Source organism: Penicillium crustosum, assembly GCF_028827405.1.
Source record: "Penicillium crustosum strain IBT 35664 chromosome Unknown utg000005l_segment0_segment0, whole genome shotgun sequence".
NCBI lineage: Eukaryota > Fungi > Ascomycota > Eurotiomycetes > Eurotiales > Aspergillaceae > Penicillium > Penicillium crustosum.
Genome location: NW_026623126.1, coordinates 1,241,134 through 1,260,715, shown reverse-complemented (window position 1 = coordinate 1,260,715; position 19,582 = coordinate 1,241,134). Strand labels below are relative to the sequence as shown.

General features: G+C 48.3%; 9 protein-coding genes across 9 annotated transcripts; 4 read left to right on the top strand and 5 right to left on the bottom strand.

The window, feature by feature from the left end:
* Positions 1-496: 496 nt before the first annotated feature.
* On the bottom strand, positions 497-1,945 carry N7487_011167 (uncharacterized protein; the record flags this gene model as incomplete). The annotated part of the gene is made up of 1 exon (XM_056878897.1): positions 497-1,945. The coding sequence occupies one exon, from the start codon at positions 1,943-1,945 to the stop codon at positions 497-499; it is 1,449 nt and encodes a 482-aa protein (XP_056724216.1).
* A 273-nt stretch (positions 1,946-2,218) lies between these two features.
* Positions 2,219-3,115, bottom strand: sod2 (superoxide dismutase sodB; the record flags this gene model as incomplete). The annotated part of the gene is made up of 4 exons (XM_056878896.1): positions 2,219-2,306; positions 2,358-2,425; positions 2,490-2,896; positions 2,989-3,115. 4 exons carry the CDS (start codon positions 3,113-3,115, stop codon positions 2,219-2,221), a joined length of 690 nt encoding a protein of 229 aa, XP_056724215.1.
* A 304-nt stretch (positions 3,116-3,419) lies between these two features.
* N7487_011165 (putative G-patch domain protein (TFIP11)) lies at positions 3,420-5,744 on the top strand (the record flags this gene model as incomplete). Its single annotated transcript, XM_056878895.1, has 1 exon — positions 3,420-5,744. The coding sequence occupies one exon, from the start codon at positions 3,420-3,422 to the stop codon at positions 5,742-5,744; it is 2,325 nt and encodes a 774-aa protein (XP_056724214.1).
* A 1,460-nt stretch (positions 5,745-7,204) lies between these two features.
* Positions 7,205-8,249, top strand: N7487_011164 (VIT1/CCC1 transporter family protein; the record flags this gene model as incomplete). Its single annotated transcript, XM_056878894.1, has 3 exons — positions 7,205-7,268; positions 7,331-7,682; positions 7,736-8,249. 3 exons carry the CDS (start codon positions 7,205-7,207, stop codon positions 8,247-8,249), a joined length of 930 nt encoding a protein of 309 aa, XP_056724213.1.
* Positions 8,250-8,569: 320 nt separating this feature from the next.
* On the bottom strand, positions 8,570-9,157 carry N7487_011163 (DUF4202 domain-containing protein; the record flags this gene model as incomplete). Its single annotated transcript, XM_056878893.1, has 1 exon — positions 8,570-9,157. One exon carries the CDS (start codon positions 9,155-9,157, stop codon positions 8,570-8,572), a length of 588 nt encoding a protein of 195 aa, XP_056724212.1.
* Positions 9,158-9,705: 548 nt separating this feature from the next.
* N7487_011162 (uncharacterized protein) lies at positions 9,706-11,363 on the bottom strand (the record flags this gene model as incomplete). The annotated part of the gene is made up of 3 exons (XM_056878892.1): positions 9,706-10,343; positions 10,409-11,119; positions 11,180-11,363. Coding segments are annotated over 3 exons (1,533 nt in total), but the record flags the coding sequence as incomplete, so codon positions are not given.
* Positions 11,364-13,280: 1,917 nt separating this feature from the next.
* On the top strand, positions 13,281-14,515 carry N7487_011161 (cation diffusion facilitator family transporter; the record flags this gene model as incomplete). Its single annotated transcript, XM_056878891.1, has 3 exons — positions 13,281-13,725; positions 13,776-14,164; positions 14,225-14,515. 3 exons carry the CDS (start codon positions 13,281-13,283, stop codon positions 14,513-14,515), a joined length of 1,125 nt encoding a protein of 374 aa, XP_056724210.1.
* Positions 14,516-14,752: 237 nt separating this feature from the next.
* N7487_011160 (putative cytochrome P450) lies at positions 14,753-16,153 on the bottom strand (the record flags this gene model as incomplete). The annotated part of the gene is made up of 1 exon (XM_056878890.1): positions 14,753-16,153. One exon carries the CDS (start codon positions 16,151-16,153, stop codon positions 14,753-14,755), a length of 1,401 nt encoding a protein of 466 aa, XP_056724209.1.
* Positions 16,154-17,866: 1,713 nt separating this feature from the next.
* Positions 17,867-19,336, top strand: N7487_011159 (fungal specific transcription factor domain-containing protein; the record flags this gene model as incomplete). The annotated part of the gene is made up of 4 exons (XM_056878889.1): positions 17,867-18,102; positions 18,153-18,572; positions 18,628-18,866; positions 18,918-19,336. 4 exons carry the CDS (start codon positions 17,867-17,869, stop codon positions 19,334-19,336), a joined length of 1,314 nt encoding a protein of 437 aa, XP_056724208.1.
* Positions 19,337-19,582: the final 246 nt, after the last annotated feature.

Genomic DNA, 19,582 nt, shown 5'->3' with positions numbered 1-19,582 from the left:
GGATATCGCTGGTGCGACTTGAGTAACTTGTGAGTGAGGTGGTAGTAGAGAAAGAAGAGAGAAAAGTGGCGGAGGGAAAGAGAATATATCGCACTTTCGACAAGGTAGGCAGCAGGTGTCAATCGACGCGTCGTGTTATTCAATGTCCACGGGTGTCATTCAATATCACCTAATATGGAAACAATAGTCTCAATGAAGCACACGCCTTCCGGTTAGCTATGAACTTGTCTGAACTTGTTTTTGATATTAACCCCTAGGACACGTTAGTTCTTGAGATGCTCTTGAGATACTAGAAAAGACAAAATCAGAGGTTGCAATGCACCATATGAATGCAAAATATCAATATCAATATCAAATTTAGACGACTCCAAGTTCCAAATCTTCCGGCCCATTTTGTTCCCAACTCCAGGCTTTTTCAATTCCCCCAAACGCCCCAAAAGACATGATATGCGGTCAAAGGCACCAAAAAACAAGAATGAAAAACCTTCTTCATGTCCTAGTACCACCGATTCCCCTCCTCCCCAAGAGTCTTCTTCTTCGGATTCAGCGAAACAACCCGTTGACCAGGAAGCGTATCCGCTGTGAAAGCCGCCTCGAAGATACTCGCAATCCCACGTTTAGCATAGTGCGCAAAAGAATCATAATCATCCCTCTTTCCATTAATAGCCCCCCACTCAATCCCACCAGGCGTAGTCCCATCTCCAAGATCACTCCACCGCGTAACAACAATAGATTGCTTGAACCGTTGATCCACCAGATCTTCACTCAGCTTAACCTCAATCAAATACTCAGTAGGACATTCAGGGCACCTCCGCATCGGCCGGCAAAACCCACACAGTGTCGTCAGCGCATTCGGATCAAACACCTGTCCCGCAATGCGGTCTTTCACCCGATGCTCGAGTCCCTGCAGCCCGCCACTACTCCGCGGCCGCGGGATATGCTCCAGCGCACACTTGCAGGCCGGCATCAACTCGCCGTCCCGCCAGTGCGCGCATGCGCTAAAGTACGGACAGTAGTCGTCACGTGAGTAAAGCAGCATACGCTGCGCAGACGGCGTGAGAGCAGGCGCTGCGAAGGTTTGACTGGTGACGCGCATTAGGAGCCGTCCTTCGTGGACGTGGAAGCGCGATGTGTGCGACCAGTTATCGCGCTGCCAGCGTCGGCCGAGGGCGTCTGGCGCCAGCCCGTAGCTGGGACCGAAGCGGTGGGCGCGCATCACTAGTTGCACGAATGTGAAAGGGAGATTGCGGCCATGAGTTATGCGGTGGCGGGGTGGGGGTTTTAGAGCGTTCGTTGAGTTTCGGCAGTTGAAGAGCGGGTTTAGGACGTGGCTTGGACGGATGCGTTCATTTCCTTCTTGTGTGCGTCGGTGGTATTGGGCGCAGGGGAAGCAGAGGAGGTGGTGTGGGAGGGAGATGTCGAGGCCGGAGAGAAAGTTGATTTTGTGGGTGCGGTTGTCTGGGTGGTCTAGAACCATGAGGTATCTTGGGCCTAGTCTTCGGTATAATGTGATGGTGGAGATTGCTAGGCTTGCTGCTTCGGCGGGATTCAGGTATCCTGCTATTTGCGCCCATAGCTTTGGTGAGAGACTTGCTATGTCGCCCTCGCCTTGGGGTCGATGTTCATTGGACTCGTAGCCTGCAGCGCTGGGATCGTTGACGTCGAGTGTGCCTAGCGTATGGATGATTTCCGTGTAGTCTCTTCGCTCACCCAGTTGGGAGTCCACTTGCGCGTGCAATTCCCTGTATTTGAGTCTATGGGCATGCAATGGAGCTAGCTCTGGCATTGGAGGGGCTTCTTCGACACTGGAGCGCGCGGCCAGCCGCAGGTCTGTGGTCGATCTGCTCCCTTTGCGGAGGGTTTGGCGGGATTTCTTAGGACGCAACGCATTGGAGAGGAATGACTTGAAGCCATTCTTCTGGCCAGGACTTTCTGCCGACATCATGGAGTTGCCAATGAATCCAAGTGTTCGAGGCCCAGATGGAGAATATCAGGGTCTTGTGTTTCGGATGCTTGCGGTGATCTTCCGCATTACGCATTACGCGGTCCGCCCGGCCCGGTCTACCACATTGGTCGATACTCGAGAGGAACAAGAAATAGCTAAATACGATGATCTAATATTAAGAAATGGTTCATGATATTGAAAAACACATGCTACAATACAGGGGTAATTAAGCACAATCCATTGGAGCAGCATTTACAAATCAAGTAGAGTCATTTAAGCGAAACGCTTCTCAGCGGCCTTCCAGTTGATGACATCCCAGATGGCGGAGAAGTACTCGACCTTGCGGTTCTGGTATTGGAGGCTAGAGAAACGATTAGTATAGGTAATGGATCATCAAAACAGGAATTCTTACTAGTAAGCGTGCTCCCAAGCGTCAATACCGAGCAAAGGCTGGAACTGACCGACGACGGGGTCCTGGTTCTGGTAAGGGGTTAGTAACTAGATCGTCTCAAGATGAAGCGAGGAATCTCCAATCATGACTTACAGCGTAAGTGCGGATTCCGATCTGTCCGGTCTGCTTGTCCTTCACGAGCCAAGCCCAGCCACTGCCCTGAATGCTAGCCAGAGCAGCGTTCATCTTGGACTGGAACTCGCCGATGCCACCGTAGGTGGAGTCAATGGCCTTGGCAAGAGCACCAGAAGGGGGCTCACCACCGCCGGCACTCTTGGGGGCAAGGTTCTCCCAGAAGAGAGTGTGGTTGAGGTGGCCACCGCCGTGGAAGTTGACAGCGGGCTTGAGAGCGATCTGAGCAGCGATATCGCCCTTAGCCTGGGCCTCCTGCAGCTGCTCAAGGGTGTTGTTGTAGCTGGTCACATAGGTGTTGTGGTGGTTCTTGTGGTGAATCTCCATGATCTTGCCGGAAATGGAGGGCTCAAGAGCGCCATAGTCGTCTTGTTTTAGAGGTCAGTTTAACTCTTTTTACTCCAAATATATATATAATGCTTTTGTCTATCTCCAGAAGGTACTGTGACACCAAACTTACAGGAAAGGTCGGGGAGGGTGGCCTTGCCGCGGGCAAAGGTCAAGCCCGCAGCTCCAGCCTTGGAGGTAGCCGAAGCTCCCGAGCGAAGGGAAACGCGGGCCGAGTTGTTAAGGAGAGCAGCAGCCATTGTGAATGTATGTATTGAGGATGAATATGCGGTGAAAAGGAATAAAGAGGGCGTCAATTACGAGAGATGAATGAACTCAAAGGAAAAAAAGTAACACACCCGAGCTATGAAGTAACCGACTCTAACGTCATCTTGTTTTCGTCGGTCCGGATATTGGTTATCCCGGTCCGGGTCTCCACGTGAATTTCATGAGCTCTCGACTGCTACTCATTCTTCCAGGACACTACCGCTTACTTCTACACTTTTGCTGAAAATTGAGGGGACAGTCGATTTGGCTACAACTTGCCAATGACCCCCTGAAAAGATGGAGTCGCCTTCGTTTTCAGGCCAGAAGCGCAAGGTCGCCGACATGAGCTCTGATGAAGAAAGCACGCGCCCGACCACCGGCTTTCGGGGTTTCGCCAGAGCTGCCTCTCGTTCCGTGACGCCTCCAACTATGGGCGGACTAGGTAGCGGAGCCCGCAATAACCGCAACACCATGGCCAACCCTCGAGGTGGAGGATCGTCACGAGGTGGGAAAGCCATGGGAGGTGGCGGTGGAGGGGGAGGAGCCAACAGTTTTGCTGCGCGCATGATGGCAAAGATGGGCTACAAGGAAGGCCAAGGCCTTGGAACTTCTGGTCAGGGTATCGTCAACCCGATTGAGGTACAGGCGCGACCCCAGGGTGCAGGCTTGGGCGCAGTGAGCGAGAAGTCGAAAAAGACTCGCGAAGAAGAGCGACGAGCAGCTGCACAGAAGGGGGAGGTTCTCGAAGACAGCTCCGAAGATGAACGGCAGCGGCGACGAAAGAAGAAGGAGGAGCGCAAGGCACAGGGCCGGAGCGCCACAGGTACACCGATCCAGCGTGCGAAGCCCAAATTCCGCACAGCGCGTGAAATTGAGGATGATATGGAGGGTCTGGAAGTTCCAAATGTTCTCAAATCACTCGTCGATGCCACCGGAAAAGAGCAGCGTGTTCTCACTTCGACTGCTGGCCTGATGTCGACACAGCAATTTGTCAGCCAAGAGGAAGGAGAAGCATTAAAGATCGCCCAGCGAGCCCGGAATGACCTGGAAGCATTTGCAGATGAATGGAAGGGATTGAAAGAGAGAAAACAGTACATCGAACTCGAAGAGGCTCAGGTCGTGGACGAATTGGATGCATATCAATCCCGGATCAACCACCTCACAGGCCTAATCGCCGCAGTGGAAGAATTGGACATCTTTGAAAACGATGAAAGCATCACAACCAAATTTGACGAGTTGACGACCAAGCTTGAAGACATCGAATCCAAATATCGTGATGCTGTTGATGAGCACCGACTCCCAGAGACCGCAGTAGCAGCTCTACATCCGTTATTCCGCCAAGCCATGGAGGAATGGGAGCCTCTCCAAGATCCCACGTTCCTCGTATCCAACCTCACCCGTCTTCAGCCTCTTTTGTCTCGCACGAACAAGTTAGAAGAGCCTCGGAAACGTGCATCCACCTCACCTTACGAAACGATGATCTATACCCTCTGGCTCCCACGAGTGCGCTCAGCACTTCTGAATGATTGGGACGTTTACGATCCGTCCAAGGCAACCGCGCTGGTCGCGGCCTGGAAGGCAATTGTACCGCCATTTGTGTATGCAAACGTTCTTGACCAATTGGTCATTCCCAAGGTGGGCCTGGCGCTCAAAAACTGGAAACCTCGAGCCAGTCGACGAAACGCCGGCTCCGAACAAGATGGAAAGTTCCCCTGGTGGCTTTTCACTTGGCTTCAATACCTGGATGAACGACACACAAACCCGAAACAGCCCACTGGTCTCATGTCTGACGCAAAGAGAAAGTTCCGCTCGGTACTCGATACATGGAGTCTGCGCAAGGGTCTGGTCGATCGCGTTGAGATCTGGCGGGATGCCCTAGGATCCGAATTCGATGTATGCCTACGCAACCACCTGTTGCCACGTCTTGCGCGCCACCTTCGCGAACACTTTACCGTGAACCCGCAAGATCAAGATCTCACAGCGCTCAAGGATGTCTTATGCTGGAGGGTATTCTTCCAGCCTAATGTCATGGGGCTATTGCTAGTCTCTGATTTCTTCCCAAAGTGGCACGAGATTCTCTACATCTGGCTCACCAACGATCCTAACTACGAGGAGGTCGGAGCTTGGTTCTCTTGGTGGCGCACTCAGATTCCGGCGGAAGTCAATGAACTTACCATCATCGATGAAGAATGGAACAAGGGTTTGCAAACTATGGACCTCGCCTTACAGCTGGGCGATCGTGCCGCTGCTGAACTCCCACGCCCAACTACGGTACAGGCGACGCTTCCTACCCGAGAAGATAAGGTGGCGGCAGCCGCAGCTACTGCCGCAGCGGCTGCTCCCGAACCCCGGATTAAGGCACCAGTTGTGGAAGAAGTTGCGTTCAAGGACATCCTGGAGGGCTGGTGTTTGGAGCAAGGACTTATCATGTTACCCTTGCGGGAGGCTCATCCACAAAACGGCCAGCCGTTGTTCCGTATTACGGCTAGTGCCACAGGCAAGGGTGGAGTCGTGGCCTTTATCCAAGGGGATGTGGTGTGGGTGCAAAATAAGAAGGCGAAGGAGATCTGGGAGCCAATGGGTCTGGAGGATCAGCTAGTAGAGCGTGCAGAGGGCCGATAAGTCATGATCGATCATTTGACCCTACGTCAAGTGGATTGACATTGTAATTGAACAAAAATGTACCTATTTAAGATATCCAACCTTTGCTCTAAGTGAGCCTATGATACATATTGCAGAGCCCCCTCCCCTGGGTATGTAATTCAAAGCTACCTACTTCTTCGTCCGTCTTTAGTATAACCAGCCGTTCAAGCAGCACTGCACTACCTAGATATCATTTTCCAATGTCTTACATGATGTCATGTGTGCCCAGGTGAGTAAGAAGGAAAATGCAACAATGCTGTAAATTACTAGGTTTCAGCTCCAGCACTATCCAAATGCTATATATATATATCAAAGGCATTTCTATAGGTCTCCAAAGTTTTAGCGGAAAGCCAGCAGTGTCTATAGGATCAGGTTTCCAACGCTTTGTGTGTATTGTCTTTGAATTTTGTTTTAGTTGGTGCAACATACCTCTCACATAATGCCAAGCAATCCAGACAAAGACTGTGCAATGATGTTTAACTGACGAGTGCCAAGTTGTGACAGACATACAAAAGTCCCATCCACTATCTATCCCAAACGCGTATCTAATTCCGATCGGATTTAAGAATCTCGGGATATTCGTTCTTTTCTCCGGTTAATTCTCGGAGGTAGTAAACCCTATGAATTTTCCGAGATCCAAATGCTCAAAGCTAACCATGTAGAATGATCTACTTGTTCAATGCTGTATATTATCCACGGGGTTAACAATCGGACTGAATATCAAAATGGAAGAGAATCGCGATCTTTCCAAGCCCTGCTGTAATATAACATGATCAACCAATCAAAATTCCCCTAAATAACCTAGTGGGTCTCCAGATCTCCAATGGATCCACAGAGAATGCGGATTGCCGTTCGCAGCCAATCACATCACCGATAAAGGTCATCACAACATGCTTCACCAATCGTATCGATTGGATTTGAAGTGATTCGTTGCCATCTTCTCATCAAAGTGGACAAATCTCATACCTTGCAGCTCCTAGACCTTCATTTGACTGTCCGAGCTGACATTTAGGAGCCCTGTGATTGGCCCTGGACCCATCCTTGGCGAATAAACCTCCATTCTTTCCTGTTTGGTTTGCGTTAACTGTGGGCTTTTGCTGGGATTTTTTTTTCTATGGCGCCTGGATTGCTGAGACCGGTGAGAGTCCGTGGGACTGGGTGTTAAAAGGGGTGAGACGCGGCCGATCATTGTAGATGACTTTTTTTTTCTTCTCTTCATACTTCGTTTCATAGTCTTTGTTGATATCCGTCCAAGACTAAGACATCCATTCCGGATTCTTCTGCTGGATCAAATAAAGTGCAATTATTCTCCAGATTTGCCTTCATCAACTCATCTCCTTCCTCTCGCCAGCTTGTAATTGAGTGGTGAACCTTTTGCTATACATCGTACCTCGGAGATATCCAAAAGCATATTGTGGTAGCAGTTTCGGATCAGCATCATGGCATTCCTCTTCATCAAGCAGAAGCTCTTCCCTACAAAGGAAGCAGACAAATTACACTCAGGTGAGTGAAAGAAAGAGAATACATTCCCACGGAGGCATATACTTACGACAATTCAACTCCAGGCAAGCGCCTCCTCTCCCACAGTGACGACGAAGATACCATCCGTGGAGGCTCCGATCAAGACCTCGAGTCCCAAAGCAGTCGCTCCTACGACACCTTCGGACGGTGCAACAGCCCGGATGAATCAACAATAACAACCGCCAGCAACAGCAGCTCCCGCTCACGAATCAACCCACGCATCGTTTCAGATGCCATCCTCGGCCTCTCAGACGGGTTGACAGTGCCCTTCGCGCTCAGCGCAGGCCTTTCCGCACTCGGAAACACAAAAGTGGTTGTGCTGGGTGGACTCGCCGAGCTGGCAGCCGGAGCCATCTCCATGGGACTTGGTGGATACGTCGGTGCAAAGAGTGAAGCGTAAGTTATCCACGCATGGCAACCAAATCAGCATATGTATTAACAAACACCAGTGAATCATACCAAACAACAGTCCGTGAAACACAACAATTGATCCAAATGGACTCGCAAGAGACTCGTGCCATGGTGCGCGAGACCTTCTCTCCATACGGGCTCTCAGAATCGGCGGTTGCGGATATCACGCGTGACTTGCATGCGTCTCAAGACCGACTCCTTGAGTTCTTGCTTGCTTTCCACCATCGAGAGATGGAGCCTGACTGTAATCAGGCATGGACTTCGGCCATCACGCTCGCACTGGGATATTTCATTGGCGGGTTCATTCCGCTTATTCCGTACTTCATTGTCGAGCAGATTAAAATTGCGCTGTACTGGAGTATTGGTGTTATGGCGATTACCTTGCTTGTGTTCGGATATGTTAAGACCTGTGTTGTGCGCGGCTGGTCTGGCCGGGCAAATGTGCTGGCTGCGATCTGGGGTGGAGTGCAGATGTGTTGTGTTGGAGGTGTTGCTGCTGGTGCAGCCATTGGATTGGTTCAGTTCATCGATATGGGCAGTACCAGTACCTAACAACCTGATTGGGATGGTACTGATGATGTTCACGTTGCATTGAGCGTTCATGCATTGCAGCAGTCGGAGTTTTTTTTATATTTCTCTCTACTCCTACTGGGTTTTCATTCTGGGTTGACTCGGGTATGAGTCTATCAGCGGGCGTTTCGGAAAACGCTGCAAAAAGCCTTTTTTTTAATACACATTTAACGAAACATAATTCATTTCACATTGACGATATCAAGTTACGCATGACTTCAAATCCAAAGACATTAGTACTGGTTACCTTAGATATATGGATATATAAAACAAAAGAACCCCTATAGTCCTAACACAAAGAATCACCCACTTAACGCAATCCCAACCAACTTCTTTGCCTTATCCGACAACTGAATCTTCAAAGCCTCTTCTCTCCCGCGCTCCGACATCTTGCCCCAAGTCTTCCTCAAAATATCCACCATCTTCTCCTCATCCGCAAGCTCCGCCTCAAACTTATCAAACTGATCATCCAAAAAGACAAGACAAGCGACATCCTCCAGAGTCTGCGTATCAGGATCTCCCTGCTTAAGATCCGCCTTACGCACCAGCGCGCCAACCCTCGCCGCCTCCTCGGCCGAATACCCGCTCTCAACACAGATCTGTTCGACTAGCGCAGCCTGTCGTTTTTGCAGGCCCGCCCGCCACGAGTGATACCCGATCTTCGTGGCGGGGTAGCTGTCCCGCGGCACTTCCCAGCGGCGTAGGTGTTGGGCGCGGATTGCGAGCCGCAGGAGCTCTGGTGCGGATGGGTTCACGGTTGAGAGGTAGCTGGTCATTTTTTGGGCGTAGTGCAGTTCGTATGGGACTGGGCCGGTGGGTGTTTGGGCTTCGCGGGGGTCGTCGGCGTGCGCTGCGTCGATGCGCTCAAGGGCTGTTTCGTATTTGGTCATTTTTGTGGGGCTGGGTGAGGTAACTGAGGTAGGTAGTTTGTGTTTTAAGTGGTGTGGTCTGGTGAGAGGAGTTTGACCTTGGATCAATTGGATTTGTTCGTGTTTGAGAGCTGTCTGAGTCGATTGATATGCGCTTTTTGGATAAGAATATGCGCTAGTCTAAGTATGGCTTAGCGTGAGTGGTAACCAGGAGCTTCTAATTGGTGGATGAATATGTATACATCCATTGGTGGATCGTACAACTACCTACCTACATACATGGAGGCTTGACATAACTACAATGGCCATGATGGCTAATTAGTACAACTGTTAAATCTCTTCCATTAAGAAGGTTCCAATTTAAATTGACACCACAAGACAATGGTGGATAATCTCTACATATCTATCTATAGGATTTGCTCTTCCACATTAACTTCGAACAGCAAAGAAAGACACCTAGATAACATCAGTATCCAGCCCGCTAGGGATTCGCCTGCGAGGAACTGTTTCGGGACCAAGCACTGTCGTAATTACAACACGCAGCAGCAACAAAAATTACACAATCACAATCACGAGGCGCTACCCTTGTCGAAGACGAGCAGCTCTTGCGAAACATCAGAAGGCGTCTCCACCTGGTAAGGCTTCTCTTTCTCAAAGATCCTTGCCACTTCCTCCAGAGATAGACCTTTAGTCTCCGGGAAGAGGAAGTAGATCGTCGCCCCGAAAATCACAAGACAACCCAGATACACCGTGAAGTATCTCCAGTGGATTGCCCCCAGTGCGATCGGGTTGATATACTGATTGAAGAAGCAAGCCATTGAATCAGTGGTCAGTGTGATGGCAAGCCCCTTGGCGCGGAGCTGGAAGGGCAGGATTTCAGCTGGGTATGCAATAAACAAAGGCATATATGCCATATCGTAAGCGCTGCAAAAGAGGAAAAGCATGGGAACCACCGCAATGCCGGCCTCCAGCACATGAAGCTCTTGGAAGAGACCGGACATAGTCGTTGCGGCAGATAGATAGATGAACATCAGCAATGTTGCGATTAGCCAGAGTTTTCGTCGTCCGTATCGGTCTGCAGCCATTGCTCCGCAGACCGCAAATGCTAGGTTCCACACCTGCATGCTTATATTGATGGCGGCCTGGTGAGATGCGTTATATATACCGACTGATTCTAGAATCGGTGCTAGATAATAAGAAACAACGCCTGGGAGGAGAAAGTGGGTTAGAAGTTGGGTCGGGACAAAAGGAGGGCTTGGTGTGTTTTCGTACCATTTCCAGACCACTCTTGCATGAATCCCAGAATAACACAAATGGATAGACGATGCATGTTGCTCCGAGTTGCGAAGAAAGTGCTCCAGCGTCGGGCGCTCTTATCGGATTCCGCGTTGATGCTCTTGCAAATCTGGTAGAATTCGTCTTGAACAAGTTCGTCGTTTTCGTCTCCATTGGCGTGGTATCTTGCCAGGATAGCCATTCCCTCCTCTTTCCTGCCCCGAGACACCAACCATCTTGGACTCTCGGGAACAAAGCAAAGCCCTATCAACTGAAGGACTGGATAAAACACTTGCGTTAAGCAGGGGAGTTTCCATGACCAACTCCCTAGAATCGTGAGTCCAGCAAAACCAATAGCAGCCGATGTGATCGACCCGATGAACCAAAGTGCATTGTATAGACCTGTGAAGGCCTGTCGCTGGCGTGGGTGTGACGATTCGGTGATGAGTAAAGGCGCAGCAGTTTGCGAAACTCCGACTCCCATTCCAGCTAGAACACGGGCAGCGAAAAAGACCCAAGTGTTGCTTGTGGCGACTTGGATAATTGAGGCGATGATCACTAGCGAGGAACCGATAAGAACGCAGATCCTCCGCCCCAGATTGTCGGCAATGTAAGATCCGGGGATGAACGCGAGAAAGGATCCCAGCGACACAGCTGCGATGATAAGACCTCTTCCATTTGTGTCAAGACCATCCAAAAACTTGGAGACTGTTTTCCTTTTGTTAGTCTGGTGTTCCCATATAGGATATGGGATGCATAGATACATACATTCGGGAAGCACCAGAAGGCCATTGATCATACTAGCACAATATCCGGCTGTAGCCGATGCAGATAACATAAACCCGATCCCCAGGTTTAGTCTCCGCAGCCCTGGATCTTTCATCCATCTGCTGTTGGTGTTGTTCTGCAAGACCTTGGAGGCCATGTTGGGCGATATGCTGCAAAGACAATGAGTCTCGTGGATTAATTTTCCGAGACCTTGAACTCCGAGCTGTCAAGCTCTTTTATTTAAACACTAAAGATTAATTGGTAAGAAAAAACCTCCGAATGACAATCCGCCCCAACATTCCTCACATTTATCCAGGACCCGAGCTCTCCGCGCGAGGTTACAGCTGTAGCTAAGGAGTAGGAATGAAGGGAGAAAAGTCAAATGATCCGATCACCGGACAATTTTCCTTAGTTTGTTCAGATCCAAAAGCTCTGATGCGATACGCTTGTCAACATGCCTGTTTAAAGATTGCGATTGGAAGGTGAGCTCCCAAGGCCTTGGGTAGCTCGGATGCTTGAGGAATGCCCGTAGCTCTCATAGCTCCCTCCCCTCACCTTTGGCCACGAGGATCGTTGCCTAAGTTTAGCTTGGGATTCGTAGCTATAGCCTCCGTATGGATTCCCTTGATTATTGGATTCGTGATAGATCGACTCGCCCTTAATGCAGGGACTTGTCTCTAGGGAAACGCTGTACGGAAAAGCTCCCCCGAAGACTTTCTAGGGAACGAACGGGATTTCACTTCCTTTTCTTTCTTGGTTTTCTGAGGCAGCTCGGTGTACCTCCTCTGTTCATCCTACGTCACTTGATATTTGAAAAGCCTGTTCAAGGAGAGTCTCGAATCAGGAAGGCATAGCGGCGTGGAATGATATTACTGAGTTCTGACGCGGACAGCCTTATGGCACCAATCGGAACACTCATTAGGGTATCCCGGTGGCTTAGGGTTTCCCCCTGCTTAAGAGTTGAAGTAGATTCAGGGAAAAAAATGAACCTTACTGTGTAGATATGACAGTTGATGATGTTGCTAGTCAGTAGATGAGATCACGAAGCATGAAGTACAATAGTGTGTCATTGTACTGTAGATTGTAGAGAAGTATGTAAGTAGGAAGAAAGGAACAATGTAGATATCCTATGACTACAGAAAGTGGTCATGTGATATGAAGTCGGAACATTGATGATGAAGGTTTAATCTTGTTAGATTCTCAAAGCGCTCCGGATGTCACATACAATATTAAAATTCACCGAATTAATTTTCTTCTCACAGAAAGCTCTGAGAATGTTGAATAGTCATAATATCCATAGGAAGAAATCTCGAGTTGGAATCCAAGGTCAAGTTACGAATTTAGGGCTTTTGGTTAAGTATGTTTAGTTCTTGGTTCTTGGTGCCGTGGTACCTCGGTACTTGAAAAGCTTGGAAGCTCACATGAACCTTGGGAGATTAGATCTATGTTTTAGATATTGGGCAGGTATCTTTATTTATCTTCAAGAACATACAGAGTACTCCGTGCATATCCAGATATTCTGTGAATTGGCTTTTTTAATAGGTGATAAAATTGTGGATATATATATTCGGAGAAATATGTCCGTGAGATATGCCCAACGCTATGAAAGTCAGAATTTAACAATTTCCCCACATAAAGGTTAATAGGTACTACAGGCCCTACACAGCGATAATTTGTTATTTCTGTTTCAAGAATAGACATAAAAAGTGTGTTGTCGGTAGAATTGAACGCATATAAACCACCGAGATGAGCACCGAAATCCTTATGGGATTCCAAGGTTGGAGGCCCTAGTTTCCAGCCCATCTACCGGAGAAACTCCGAAGACCCCCAAGACCCTCACTAATGCAATAGGTATCATCCGTCGTATTATAATTCGTCAATTCCATAAAGCCAAGAGAAACTCCGCTGGCACTGCCACGATGCCAAGGTGTTCAAGTTGTTCGAGACACTGAGTGTCTTGGCGTGAGCTTACCCCTAAACCTTAGATCGGAGGAAGACTTTTTTGTCCCTTATCTGATCTTCATCTTGAGCCCTACCATCAGAGCCCTACACTGATCTACCTTGGCCAACCTTGACTCTGACCTCGACCCAACCACACAAAATGTCACTCCTCGATGACCCTCTAAACCTCAACCAATATAAAACAACTATTTCCGAACCAAAAAAGAACTGGGTCCCATACTCTTTCAATGACGAGAAGGAAAAGCTCACGGAATTTTACAAGGAGCAAAATGAAATGATCGAGGGTTTCCTCTCTGCCGGTGAGGAAGAGCGCCTCAAAGCCGAAGACGAAGCCCAAAACGGCGGCAAAGTAAAGCTCGCCGTGCGCGCCAGCTTCACAGTTAACTTCTTCCTATTCGTGATCCAGCTCTACGCAGCCGTGTCAACAGGCTCTCTAGCCCTCTTCGCCACAGCCGCAGACGCCTTCATGGATCTCGTCTCGTCCATTGTCATGCTAGTCACGTCGCGCATGTCCTCGCGCCCAAAACCATACAAGTACCCCGTTGGACGGCGCCGCGTCGAAACAATGGGAGTGATCATGTTCTGTGCGTTGATGACCATCGTCGCGGTGGAGCTGATCATCGAATCGGCTAAGGCCCTTGCGGGGGCAAGACTGAGTCCGAGCAACTGGATATTGTGCCGCTGGTTTGTGTGGGCGTTGCTATCTTCTCCAAGTTCGTTATGTTCTTGTACTGCTATGGCTTGCGTCGGTACCCGGCTGCTCATGTCTTTTACATTGACCACCGCAATGATCTGGCTGTTAATGGGTTTGGATTGATTATGTCGATTGTGGGTGATCGATTTGTTTGGTATCTTGATCCTGTGGGCGCGTGCTGCATTGCGCTGCTCATTTTGTTCTCGTGGGCTTCGACTGCGTTTGAGAATATGTGGTTGATTGTGGGCAAATGTGCCCCCCGTGAATTTGTGAATAAGTGCATCTATGTGACACTGACTCACGATCAGAGGATTCAGAAGGTGGATACGGTAAGTTGTCAAGGTGGATTGAGTAGATTGGTTATCGGCATTCCGACTAACGCTACACAGTGTCGCGCATATCATTCTGGACAGCAACTCTATGTTGAGGTCGATATTGTCATGGACCCTGAGACCAAGCTTCGGGAGTCTCACGATGTAAGCCAAGCGCTGCAGCGCAAATTGGAAGGTCTCGCGGATGTCGAGCGAGCGTTTGTGCATGTCGATTACGATTATCTGCATGATGTCAATGAGGAACACAGACCGCTCTATGAAATGGGTGGAGCGAAACACTCCATCAGAGCTTTGGTGAAGCGATTATGGTCTAAAAACAAGGAGCCGACAGACGGGACTGCTGTGTGAGAAGTTTTGGTTATATCATGGTTGAGCTGGCCTCCAATGTCTCAGAATATGAGACAGCCACAGGATAGATATCCAGTAAACAAAATTAATATCATTGTCGGCTTTATGAGCTGAAAGTACATTCTCAGTCGCAGGTCAATTTGGTATTAGGCATAAAAGCAGAAGCTGGTATCAACACAACCTGGAATAGTAAAAACACAATTTCACGACATGATATCCATCTCATACCAATCCTGCCTAAACGATAGGGTCTCTCTTCTTAGTCTTTGCAAACATTCCGTATGGCCTGACACTAAAAGCGCCATTGAAATTCTTCCCTTCCATATCAAATGTATATTCTTTATCCGCCAATTCAAAGTCAACATCCTTAATGATGCGAACAAGTGCATGCAACGACCATTCCCAAGCATACCGCGTACCATAACACTCACGCTTCCCGTTTCCAAATCCCTTCTTTACACCCACTGGCAGTCGGTCAAAGGCGTCGCCGAGCATGCGCTTGGGCTTGAAAGCATTGGGATCATCAAAAACAGCAGGATCGCGGTTGACAGCAGACAGGATTGCGATCATGGTTTGGGTCTTTGGAATCTCGTATTTTCCTCCACCTAGTAGAACTGGACCATCGGTGGGCAAAGGCTCGATGTTGAAACCCGGGGCTGTGGCGCAGAGACGTAATGATTCGCGGAGGATGGCTTCGCAGTAGGGTAATTGGGAAAGATGGGAGTGTTCGATTTGACCGGTGGGACCGACGAGGGTATCAATCTCCTCACGGGCACGGGTGAATTCATCTGGGCTTTTGGCGAGATAATACAGAGTGAAGGAGACGAGATTCGGGGCTGTAGCGCTGCCGATGAAAATATTGATTATTTCGTCGATGACCCGGCTGTCTGAAAGGGATTCTCCGGTCTTCGGGTCTGTTTCATGAAGAAGGGCGTGTAGCAAATCCTTTTGTTCGATAGGCTTGTTACGTCGCTTGGCGATAATCTGAGCGCAATAGTCACGACAGATCTTGATATCCTTGTCGAATGTACTTTGGTACAACAGCCGATTGAGGAGCTTGGGTCGCGTGGGTCGACGTACGGCTTCGAAGGTTAGATCCGACATAGCTTTGATGACAGCAGGTTCCTCGCCGAGGACACAGTCTACATGCTGACTGAAGAAGCATTTAATGTTGGCGGCGTGGTTGAGTCGGTCCAAGTCATTAGTGACATCAACACGCTGCCCGGTGGTGTCGGTTGAAGTCCATTTCCAGATTAAGTCATCTGTCGTGAGTTGTATATCCGTATGCATTTCCTTGACAGCCTCGGGCGACACGAAAGGGGACATGATACGATGCGCGATGCCCCAGCTTTCCTCATAGTCAAACGCAGTGAAGAGACTGTCATGGGCAAGATTGCGAATCTCGACAATAGGACCGGTGACACATTTTCGGAATCTCTTCTCATCACAGACTTCCTCGAGGAGAGTTGCGTTCGTAATGAAGACAAGTTGCTTGGTGAGGATTTTGATTTTGAAGATACCAGCACCACCATGTTCTGCTGCCAGCTTATTTAAAGAAGCCCAGGTATTGCCAGGGATCATATCAAAGACATTTCCAATAATTGGAAGCCCCTGGGGATGAGGAATAGGCGAAGGCATAGTGTTTCTACACCAGAGAGTAATTGAGCTGGGAATATTTCAGAATCTTATGGCGAACTACTTTCACTTATCAAGGTCAGCAGGAGAGCTCACCACAAAAAGTGCCAAGAATGCACGAGCTAGGAGAATGCAGCAAGCTTCCTGTGACACATGTCTACTATTGAAATGGTAAGCCTCTGAATGGTCCAGACTTGGGTCCGGTGGCATTGTGATGAGCCTGGATATTCCGTATCCGTGTCCAATTGGATGGGATGGGATTGTCAGGAACTCGAGGTGCAGCTGAGTTGCAGAAGAACTACCCCGCATGCATGAAATGTGATAATGTGATACGTGATGTGTGATCATATATGTACACACCGGAATCTAGGCCACAGTCACGATGTTCCCGGAGTGCCGCTTTATGAGATCTCCTTTTCCAAATACAGCTCTGCCCCTCTACTCTTGGTCTTACTATGGAGGCCTAAGAATCCACAGTAAAACTTATTTCCATATCACAAAATAGGTTCCATCGCCAAATGGATGCTCAAGCTCTTGAGTACTCTTGAGTATTGGGTTGAAGGTGTTCGTCTCGTCACTTGAATGCGTGAGGGAGAAATGATGACATAATATGACGGATATGCCATTATGTCATCATGGACATGTGGATCCCGAGCAATAACAAAGAGAAAGACCTCAATTCAATAGTCGTCTCCCGTTCCAATGCAGCCACAGAATGATGTTCTCATTTCATGTGGAAAACTCCTTTGAAGAACATCAGAGAGAACCTAAACCGAAACGTCTCAAGATCAGCATCGCATGTAATGTTTGTAAAGCCAAGAAAACAAAATGCGATGGTACTAGACCAGGTAAGCGAATCAAACGAACTCGACAGGGTGCGATCGATATGCTTATATTTGTCATGTTAGTGTGCGGGCCTTGCGCAAAAAGGAAACAGAATTCGCAAGCATGTATATATCGCGAAGCTGATCCAGTCTCTCCATCATCGAATATCCCGTAAGTATTTGGAATAGACTCACCGTCAAAGCATACAATAGCCAAGACTCTCGTGATCCTTGCCTCGTGGCTCAATTATTGTGGTCCATTATCTACAGATCAGCTTACGCATTGAGCCACATATAGTTCAGATACTGCCCGAGATAAGGCCATGATCGACAGCGCCTTCTGTAACACCGAACAGTCAAGAAACAGGAAAGAATATTCAAACAACTATTCTCAAAATGAAGATAACGATGACGCTAGCTTGTACAACGGAGGTGTGCCTAACGGCAGTCTTTTTGGCGCGTCTAGTGGGGCGGATATCTTACATGAAGTTGGAAGTGCGACACACCCAGAAAGAGGGCTTGAGAATAAAAGGAAAGAAAGAAGTCGATTTTCACCCAACTCACTTGAAAGGTTACCGAAGTTGCAAAAAAGGAGGCTTGCAGAGAACCCTCTGAGATGCAGTTTGTTCTTCCTACAAGGAAGGTGGCTGACAACTTACTGAGTGTATACTGGGATTATGTGGATAGCGTCTACCCCTGGCTCGACAGATCGTCTATTGAAACCGCATATGAGACGCTGTGGGCTAAAGAAGGAGACATCCCTATGAACAAGAGGGCTTTCCACTGCATTCTTAATATCATGTTCGCAATATCTTGTCTTGTTTCTCAGGCCCCAACACCTCTCTCTCGGTATCAATCCTCGATTGCTTTTTTTGAGAGAGCTCAAGGACTAATGTCCTACGAACTGATGGAAATTTACAATTTCGAAATCATTCAAATCCTTTTGCTCACAGCGGTGTATCTTCAACATGATAAAATGCCCCAAAAGTCCTTCCGAAGCATTGGCACAGCGATTCATATCGCACAGGATCTAGGGCTGCATTTACCTGCCACGATCAAATCTATCAATGACCCACGTGAGCGGGACTTTGCGTGTCGGGTTTGGAATGGATGCATTATAATGGACAGGTATAATATGAACAATTGATATTTTCAACGCACAGACTAACGCTATATAGGATTGCTTCTATGACATTTGGTTGCGCACTCAAAGTTCCCCAATGTGTTGCAAAACAAGGATTGGATACTTTGACGCAACACTCAATGGAGGTCACCAGGGGGCCTGGGAACATGGCTCTACCCTCGAAGGTGGATTTTTACATATCATTCTGTCGACTACACCACATCATCGCGGACGTGTTAGAAACCTTCTATAACTCCAGTGATTCCAAAGCCGACCCCGATCCAAGCCGAAATTTCACTGATGCGAAGTTGAGCCCGCCATTATCCTTCGATAAATTCGCGAGCTTGTTTAGAATCGAGTCGGAGCTGTGCAATTGGACCAAAGCCCTTCACTCTTATTTTCGAATGCCATCAGATCTTGAAGATCCGACGCCGACAAAGTATATCACACGCGAAGCAAATGTCTTACGCGCCCGGTTCGTATCCAAATACCCGAGGAATGTGGAATGCGGACTAATGTTTTGTTGAAAGATATCTTTCTGTCCGGCTTCTCCTTTTTAGGCCGTTCCTTTCACAGGTGCATCGTCGAAAGGCAGACAATGCCGCTGGCGTCAATTTGTACTCGGAAGAGCAAACTATTGGATATATGGTATCTCAGTGCCAGATCCAGTGTGTCAAAGCTGCTGAAGATATGATACACTTTATCTTCAGGAATTTACCAGAGCAGACACAAGCGTATATACTACCATCCAATTGGTACACTGTCTCATGTGAGTTAGTCCCGTAAAATCAGGCAGACCGATGTGGCTAACGTTTATAAGATACCTACATGGCAGTAACTATTCTGCTTGCAGCTCAAATGTCACCGGAAATAGCGGCGCACTTTTCTCTGGCTCGTTTGAAGAACCTTTTGCAACAAGCTCGTGAGATTCTCGAAAATTATGAAAAGTATCCTACACTGGCTTCCAGGTGCAGTTCTGTTCTCAAATTGATCCAAGAAAACATTGACATGCACGGCTCTGGAACAGACTATGCAGCCGGGGAAGGCCCGCAAGATGAAGCCAACCATGACAGCACAGTGATTCAAGGTGCGATCGTGGAAGGACAAGAGTCTCAAAATAACCTAGAAAACTTGGCCTGGCTTGAGAATTATGCTTTTGATTGGAATGATTGGCCTTTGTTTTTTGCCCAGCTGGATGACGAAACCAGCCCAGCTGAAAGATGGGGAATGCAAGCATAGCCTCGACTAATCCAAAACATCAGCCTTTGGTTTCCCCCAGAAGGTCTGCTGGAAGATGGTTATTACCAGTTTACTAGTAAACGCCCATTGAATCAAAATAGCGAGGATTCCCTTGCCATATTGAATGCATCACAAGATGTTCAAATTTAGATATGCAAAAAATAAGTATATCTCCAAGGCTGCTACCACTAAGTCGATGTAACATTACAACGCTAAATTCCAGCAGCTTCAAGGTCTTTGCTAATT